At 36.0% G+C, this 9497-nt stretch overlaps 1 protein-coding gene across 1 annotated transcript in view; it reads left to right on the forward strand.

Annotated features, from left to right (window-relative positions):
* The first annotated feature begins 800 nt into the window (after nt 1-800).
* The window catches only part of LOC137616497 (sorting nexin lst-4-like), an 8884-nt gene continuing 187 nt past the window's right edge, over nt 801-9497 (forward strand). Inside the window, exons 1-2 of the mRNA XM_068346318.1 lie at nt 801-962; nt 8258-9497. The exon at nt 8258-9497 is cut by the window's right edge and continues 187 nt beyond it. Of these exons, the coding sequence (XP_068202419.1) occupies nt 912-962; nt 8258-9497 (1291 nt within the window). The 5' untranslated portion in view covers nt 801-911. The remainder of the gene's footprint in view (nt 963-8257) is intronic.

Below are 9497 nucleotides of genomic sequence, written 5' to 3' on the forward strand. Positions count from 1 at the left end.
AAAGCTCGACCGATATGCTGTAATCTATTTCTTTAAAACCATGTCACTAACGTGTGCTATCGTCTGTTATCTTAAACCGAATAAACAATAAATGTGTTAAATTCATCAGCGGTTTCAGGTAGTTATCTACTTATCTCTGTTAGTTCCATACATTTTCGTTGTTCAAAATCACTCCTAATCGTTCTCAAATACCGTTTATCTAAATATCCGCTCTTATTATTCTGCTTCGCAACAATAGTTCCATGATTCTACGGCTTATCTGTGAGGAGCAGCTGTAATTATAGGTTCGCTCATATTCAGTTCTAACGATGATCGGGTGTCATTCATTTTCAGAGAAAATATCTTTATTATTATCATAATTTGTACTATAACGACTGCCTTGTTTATAAACTTTTATGTCAGAAACAATGTGCTTGTGATACCGATGACGTAAATGCGCCTGCGCACTAATGGACCTGTTCTACCCGCCACTTACTCAGATACTCTGTCTGCAGTGTTGCCAGTTGGGCTTCTAAAATTCCCCAAAACTCGTGATAAAAAATCCCCAAAACCACCCAAAATTCCCCATGTCCACAAATATATTTTCTTCTGATCCTGTAGGCTATACTAAATCAACATAGAAATGACTCACTTTACTGCATGTAAGTACAAGCAAACTAATTGCAACAATATAAAGGTTTAATCATCTCTCTCTCTCATGGAAATTTGTACTGAATATCCCCATCAGACAACCAAAATCCCCAAATCTAGGGATAAATACCTAAAGCTGGCAACACTGTCTGTCTGCCTTCGCTGTTCGTTCAATGGCCTTGGTGCCTAGTGAGACAGCCAGTGATCAGAGTTGTTTTTACTGTTTCAGTGATATTACTCAAGTTTTGCGGTGATGTAGAGTGTACATTTGCTCTTGGATTATGGCAGCTTCGATTTTCAAAGCAGTGCATGCTAGTGCTGAGGGCAGTAAGGTGAGTCAGCTTTATAAAGGGAATTTGATTGTTGCTGGTTTGTATAGACAACGCATCATCTTTGTTCTCTCCGGATTTTCATTCACGTACAATACGAGTTGAAAGCCATGTTCGTCTACGTATTTATTTTTAAGGCATTGGCATTGATATTACGTATTCTGCAGCATAATTTTCAATCATTTGAGGCAACGAAGACTTGCATTTTGTTCTATAGTTAATACAGAAACAAACTTTGATCGCTTACATGAAAACTCTTCCCTCTGAATCTAGCATGATGTGGCAGCCACAAGTATGTTTCATGAATTGAATATTTCATTCAGGCGATGAAAATTTACTTTAACGCTAACCATTTAAGCAATAATAGATGAACGCTAGCCATAAAGTTATGATAAGTAAATGACCTTGAATGTTACGCGGCTACTGGCTCTCCCTATCGAAGTTTAGTCGTGTGTGTGTGAAGTTGCCTTACACTTGCACTAATATTTAACGTTATGGTATTTTGTTGTTATTTGTGGAGCCGGAGTAAAAAGTGTTGGTGTTCGAGTCAAGCTTTGAGTGACGGAACGAATAATGCTTGGTTCAAAGTTCATGTCATTTTTTTTTCCTATTTAGTAGTAGGCCTACACACTTTACAGGGTTGGTTACATGATGAAATAACACATATTTGGAAGAAGAGAGACTTAAGCTATGGTAAGCAGCTCTTCTAGAAGGACATTTCAAATTCAAACCATTGTTCTCCAGTCTTAGGTAGTACCATAGCCTCTGTACCATGGTCTTCCACTGTCTAGGGGTAGAGTTCTCTTGTTTGAGGGTACACTCGGGCATACTATTCTATCTTATTTCTCTTCCTCTTGTTTTGTTAGTTTTTATAGAGGAAATATTTATTTTAATGTTATTGGTCGTTAAATATTTTTTCCTTATTCCTTTTCTCACCGCTCCTATTTTCCCTGTTGGAGCCCCTGGCCTTGTAGCATCCTGCTTTTCCGACTAGGATTGTAGTTAGCAAGTAATAATAATAATATCCGGAAAAACAAGTCCTGATAATAATAAGCCCGCATGTCACCGATAGTACCAATGTTTGAAAGAATTTCAATGGGTAATTTCAGACATCATCGCCAATGAAAAACATTTATTTAACCCTTTATTGCCCATAAGTATGCAAAATTCATATATAAAGTCTCATCTAAGGTATATTTTTAGCATTCCAGTCCAGGTTAATACTGCCTTTCATGCAAAGGTGTCAATGTGAGCATTGCGAAAACACTCACACACTGACAGAAAAATAGTTATTGTTTTAGCCTTATTAGTGACATCGATGGCACTAACTAATAAGACGAAAGTACAACTCACTTTTCCTTTCGTGGCTTTAATACGTCAATACTAAGAAGGGCGATTCATATCTTCACCTAAGCAAAACAACATATCTGTGAATGTGTCTATCAACGCCTATATACACCAAATGTTTTATTGTTGTATTTGAACACTACTTGATCAAGAGAACTGTTATGACCATTAAATACCTGTATGTAGTGTGACGCTCAACCACACCGCAATAAGAATGTTCCTGGTTTGCCTGTATTTTGTCCGTACAGCATCTAGAAGCCATATTGGATTATGAGGAATAGGTTTTTAGATTGCAAGCACCAGGACACAGTCAGCACATGTCAGTCGATTTCACCACTATCAAAACCACAACAAAACAAAACCTAGCGCGGTGATTGGCTTCTATTTTGTGAGGTGGAATCTGTCAACCAATGATACGCCAACGTTCTGGTGACGTAGAAGCAGTGGTGTCAGATGGGGAAATTTTCCCCAGAAATGTCAAACTTCCTGGTAAAAAAAAAATAATACTGTTGGTGTATTAAAGCCAACACTTCTTGTTGGCACGGGCCTTTTTATTGTTCGGCCCGTAGAAAAATAATACGCCAGCGTTCTGGTGACGTAGAGGCAGTGGTGTCAGATGAGGAAATTTTCCCCAGAAATGTCAAACTTCCTGGTAAAAAAAAAAAATAATACGCCAGCGTTCTCGTGACGTAGAGGCAGTGGTGTCAGATGGGGAAATTTTCCCCAGAAATGTCAAACTTCCTGGTAAAAAAAAAATAATACGCCAGCGTTCTATAGTGCTCCCAAACGAAAGTGGCAGTCGAATGACAGTTCTTCTTAATATTTCGTATAGATTTCAAATAATTTCATATTTTCACGACCTCTCGGTGAGGATACAAGAAAACAATTTGCCCAGCTTGACATTTGCGTATTAACTGATTTAGCGAGTCGGACTAATCCTGTTCTCTGAGAATGGGTGACCAATAAATCTTAATCTTTTGATTCCTTCTGGTTTTTTCTACCTACAGAGTTTTTCAGTACACTGGAATTTTTGTAATCATTTTAAACACATACACACAAACACGCACACATACAAATATATGTATATATATATATATATATATATATATATATATATATATATATATATATATATATATATATACATATGAATATATATCACAAGCACAAGCCACACACACACACACACACACACACATATATATATATATATATATATATATATATATATATATATATATATATATATATGTATATATATATATATATATATATATAATGCCGTATATCATATTCACTCTGATAAAGATGTGAAATTAATAAAGGCATGTGCGCCTTGTTTTTAGATGCATTAGAGACTTTTAATCTATTCCAATTTCTTTTCCATTGGCCACCTGGGAGAAATAGCCGAAAAGGGAACTATATCCGGGATAATGACCGACGGAACTGCCCCACCTTTAAGACCTTAATCCATCCTCTGCTTTACTGTGGGGCTTCTCCATATAAAATGACCGAAATATTCAAGATTCAATGCGAAAAAATAAGCTCTCAGCTGCCACTTTCGTTTGGGAGCACTATAGTGACGTAGAAGCAGTGGTGTCAGATGGGGAAATTTTCCCCAGAAATGTCAAACTTCCTGGTAAAAAAAAAAAGTTTTGAACCCTGAAATCTGGTGAAAACATTGGCGGATAACGATTGATACTGATATTACCTGACATATTTTAGTTTTTATTCATCCATTATGGATTAATTACATTAACTAAATTAAGTTTATCAGATTAATCATAGCCAAGAATGCTTGAAATGCGTTGGTGGTTGTCGTAATAACACTATAATTGAGAAACAATATAGAAAAGTTCCCTTCCAAGTTCCACGTATGTATGAAGTGGGGGAGATATATTTGAACGAGATATTCCAAATGATCCCCAAACATTTTCAGCTGGATTATACAAATGTGAAATGATACCGGGAATCGCAATAAACTAGCTCGTGGTCTATGTATAAACACTATCAGGTGTATTTCTAGCCTAATGCAGCATTGGAGTGCTTTTTTTTAGTATTGTCCCTCGGGTAAAGATCAAATGCCGTAATCAAATGCCAAATAAAGTGTTTGGTAGCATTGTTTGCATTTGACTTGATTTCATAATGGTTGGAATTATCTGCACTGAAATTGAAATTACTGGGAGCATGGTCGAACGAAAGAATTGCCTCGAATATGTATGATGAAAGTTAATCATTCCCTAGATGAATATGAAGTAAAACTACTCTTAATTTCCAGTAGGAAAGTTGATTTTTTTTAAAAAGCTTTATAATAAAGAACTAGACTGCTGGAGAATGTCCGACTGTCTTTTTTATTTACCAATTTCAAGGGGATTGCGTAGATTTTTTTCAGTGTTTTTTTCTAACTATGAAGGATTTTTTTTGTATATATACAAATTTACGCTGCACATCATAAATAAAACAAAATTAGCATGTGGGTAAAAAAATGTACTAATGGTTTTTCTATTTTCATTCATCTTGTATGCTTCTCTGGTGAATTTGGTATTCACAATATGGCAACACTGGCCAGGCCACCCGCAGGGGCCAGACTCAACGTATTCGAAACTTCTCAAATGTGTCGGGGAAACCCTACTTAGAAGTCGAAGGAGCCTTATTACATATTCTCATGGACTTCATGCTTTCGTTGAGCATTATGACAATACCCGTGGGTTTAAAAGATTTATAAAATTTAATAACCACTCACGATAAGGGCACAGGGTTCTTCAGTAATTAAGTGTAGTGGTTATATATTCACAAAACCTTTTTCAATGATTTGAATTCACTCTTTTGACATACAATTTGCTCTTTTACTGTATTGTCCAAATTCATTATTTTTATCAAATCCTTAAAAAGTAATATTTATAAATATCACTGTGTATATTGAAAGAAAAATCCTCACAATACACGGAAAACGTTGACACATTTTTGACTCGTTTTCGACTAATTGGTGCCAAAAAAATATATGCTGTTTTCTAGCATGTCATTTTTATGGAGTTTTTCATCAGTTTGAATGTTTTTTTTTTTTTCGAGGACAGAACATTTCAGAATTTGAAAGACATGACAGTGTTTTGAAATAAAAGTCCCGAAGCCTTAGACCTACCCTAAAGGAAATTAGAAATTACGCCTTGACCCATCAGAAATATCTGAATGGATTTCCTTTAAACTGTTATTGGACCAATTTGAATTTTAGTTCGCCTAGGTTGTAATTTTTTACTTGGTTTATCACTTCCAATGGGAAAAAAAGGAAAATTGAAAAGAAAAAACGGTTATGAAACTCCTTTTTTTGTTATGTTGTTGATTACTTGCATCTAAAGTAAAGATAACTAAAATATGGAAGTATGAATAAAAGTAAAAAAGATGAATGAATGTAAATTGTAAAGAACCCTGACTAAAGCTTAAGATATAAAGTAATGGAACTATGTTTAAGCAATAAAGAAAAAAAAAGTCTTGTGACATTTTAAAAAAATGCATGACTGATTAAAAAAAATGGTTATGGGCTAAAGATTGAAAAGCTTAAAAAAGAAGGTTGACCAAAGACACGGAAGTTACATAAAGGATGCAGATCCAAGATGAGAAGATAGACCAGAGTAATACACTAAACCATGGACTCGAGGGAAAAGCCTTACGAATGAACTTGTTGGGCTCTGGCACACTTGCATCCCGTAGGTGTTTGGTTGGTTTTTAGGTTGTAGGTGATTTTTAGGTTGCAGGTGATTAAGGTTGTGGGATGATCTGCATCTTTTACTTGTAGGTGGTTTGGGATTGGATGTGGGTTAATGATAATCAGCAACTTTGCTTTTCCTTATCTTTAGAGACGCCCCTGCCTTTTTTTTTGGTTAAGGGGAAAATAAAAATGTGACGGTGGGTAGAAGGCATCCTCCCCGAGGGACCCCACTGGCTCCTGTCGTACAGTTGGACAGAGAGAAGGGTGGGAGGGGGGGGGGGTTACAGCCTATGAAGAACTTAGTTTATAAGATCCGCACTTAAAAGCAGAGCCACCGAATTCAAGATTGTCTCTTAGCTAATTAAGGTCAAATTTAACTTTAGAATAATACACAATAAAGATATGTACACCATCTTTGGCATTTAAATTCTTTTAATGACACTTAATATGTAGAGTAATGGCAATGCCAAAGTCGTTATTAGCTATGAATTTAGTTGATAATTTTCCATTTTTCAATCAATTTTGAACTATCTTTTTTATTGTTAAAATATTTTATTTTAATTGTTCATTACTTCCCATATAGTTTATATATTTCCTTATTTCCTTTCCTCATTGGGCTATTTTTCCCTGTTGGAGCCTTTGGGCTTATAGCACCGTGCTTTTCCAAATAGAGTTGTAGCTTAGCTAATAATAATGATAATAATTTGAATATAAAGAGAAATATACTCCTAGTTTGGCGTGGGTAATTCACTAATAAAGCTGACTTGCAGAAGGATGTCTAGGCCTATTGTAAAGGTCAAATAGGAATTTCACCTATAGATCATAACTTTTGAACTACTTTATATAAGATATAGGCTGTATTTGACATGCTTGATTCATTATTGAAGGGGACAGGCTGAGGAAGGCCATGCCATGTCATAATGAGAGAAGAGATCAAAGGTTAACTAGGAATAAAAGTATTCCCATAACTGTTTTTGTCTTGTGCAGGATAGATACTTTACTTCTTTTGGTGTCTTGTGTATTCCAATAATTATACCATCCGTTAGTGAGAATTGTATCCAGTAGCATTTCCATGAGTTAAAGCTTTATTATATACTTTGTATATTTAAATCAGACATAGAGGAAAAAAAAAGAAAACAGTGAATCCTAACTTTGGAAGAAGCTTTTCTAAATTTACCATCGCAAGTCAACGAATAGTCTGGCCTATTCCTTACACGTCCTCTTCTGTCCTCGTACACCTGACAACGCAGATAACCAAACAATTCTTCATACTGCACTGTAATTGTTCAGTAGCCACTTTTCTCTTTGTAAGGGTAGATGAGACTTTTTAGCTATGGTAAGCAGCTTTTCTAGGAGGACACTCCAAACTCAAGCCATTGCTCTCTTATCTTGGATAGTGCCATAGCCTCTGTACCATGGTCTTCCACTGTCTTGGGTTAGGAGAAGGATACTCCAAACTCAAGCCATTGTTCTCTTATCTTGTTTAGTGCCATAGCCTCTGTACCATGGTCTTCCACTGTCTTGGGTTTGAGTTCTCTTGCTTGAGGGTACACTCCGGCACACTATTGTATCTTATTTCCCTTCCTCTTATTTTGTTTAAGTTTTTATAGTTTATATAGGATATATATATTTTAAACTCGTTGCTCTTCTTAAAATATTTTCTTTTTCTTATTTTCCTTTCCTCACAGCTATTTTCCCTGTTGGAGCCCCTGGGCTTATAGCATCCTGCTTTTCCAATTAGGGTTGTAGCTTAGCAAGTAATAATAATAATAATAATAATAGACTGATTAGGAATAGAATTATTACTTTATTTATTTTGGTGTCATGTGTAATTCACTTTTTACACTATCCGTACGAGTTTGTATTTAAGTCATTCAGTGGAAATTGTGTCCGGTAGCATTTTCACGAATTAAACCGTTATAATTTATTTTAGATGCCAAATACTTTGTATATTTAAATCAGACATAGAAAAAAGGAAATCAGTGAATCCTAACTTTGGAAGAATATTTAATTCATACAAATAAACAAAGAAAACCCTAGAATATAATCTTTGAAAAAAAAAAAACTTTTCTAAACTTTCTATCACAAATCAAAGAATGAAAGTATGTTTTCCCACTGATATGCTTTTAATGGTCTGAAAAAATATTAGAGAAGTTGTATTATTAAATCTAGACCAGTTTAGCTATTATGTATTGTGTTTTAGGTGGTATATTACCACTGAATTTACAGTCCTAATTTCTTTTTCCAGTTGGGTGATCCGGACCTCCAGTGCATTGTATGTGAAGAGGAATACAAGGACGATAATCCACCAAGAAACCTTGGCTGTGGTCACACCATTTGTACATCATGTCTCGACCTTTTAATTAAAAAACACCACAAGATCTGCCCAGAGTGCCGTCAACCATTTTATGCCAGAGAAGCTTCAGATTTCCCCATCAATTATCCCCTTTTGAGGTTAGCCCGTTCTCTAACTAGTGAAAGCTCTGCTTCACAGGGGATCCAAGGAACCAAACTCCGATGGGACAATAGAGTTATAATCGAAGACAGTGAATTTGGTCCAATATGGAAACCAAGTCCATTTGAATACACATGTCAAATAACCACGCCCAAGAAACAGTCCGAGTTCTTTGGTATGAAGAACTATATTGCATACACTGTGACTCCGTCTTTCTCGGCCAAACATGTGTTACGAAGGTACAAACAGTTTGATTTAATTCAAGAAAAGCTAAAGAACATGTTTCCTTTGGTAATTTTGCCAAAGTTACCTGAAAAGCAAATTTTGGGTAAGTTTGATGACGACCTTATTGAATACAGACAGCAGACACTTCAAGCTTGGGTTAATTACATCTGTCGTCACCCGATCTTATCACAGAGTGATGTTTTCCGTCTGTTTATTACAGTGTCAAATGAGAAATCATGGGAGGCAGACGCTCGAAAAATGAAAAGCGAATCTCTAGTACAGCGTAGTTTCTTTTCTGATATTCAGATACCTCAGTCTACGTTTGATCTGGAGAAAATGGACACAAACCTTGAGAGTTATGTTATCTTTGTCACGGATCTTAAGAATTCCGTCAAGGAGTTACAGGCTGCTAGTCTAGTACAATTTAGCAAAATGCAGAAGGATTATATGCTAGACCAAGATGTGATCAGTCAAGCCCTCTTGAAACTTGCTCAGACGTTCAGCACAGCAGCGTGCGAGGATCCGGAGGTCCCTCTACTCATCTATCGTGTGAGTGAAGCTTATTCCAGCCTTTCCACTTTGCCTGTCGATGAAGTTCAAGGAGCTTGGCAGTCCTTGCATGATTATGTATCGGAGCATTTTCCGTTCATTGAAGAAGTGGACAAACTCCTCGGTGTTGCCAGAAAGAATGTCAAACAGGCTTATCGTTTAGAAATGAGTGATTACGAAGATGCCCGAGCCTCCTCGTATATTTTTCTAGCGGAAGTAGCCCATCTTAAGCACAGTTTTATGAAGGATATTAAAAAGA

The sequence above is a fragment of the Palaemon carinicauda genome, chromosome 2 (assembly GCF_036898095.1).
Source record: "Palaemon carinicauda isolate YSFRI2023 chromosome 2, ASM3689809v2, whole genome shotgun sequence".
NCBI classification, from domain to species: domain Eukaryota; kingdom Metazoa; phylum Arthropoda; class Malacostraca; order Decapoda; family Palaemonidae; genus Palaemon; species Palaemon carinicauda.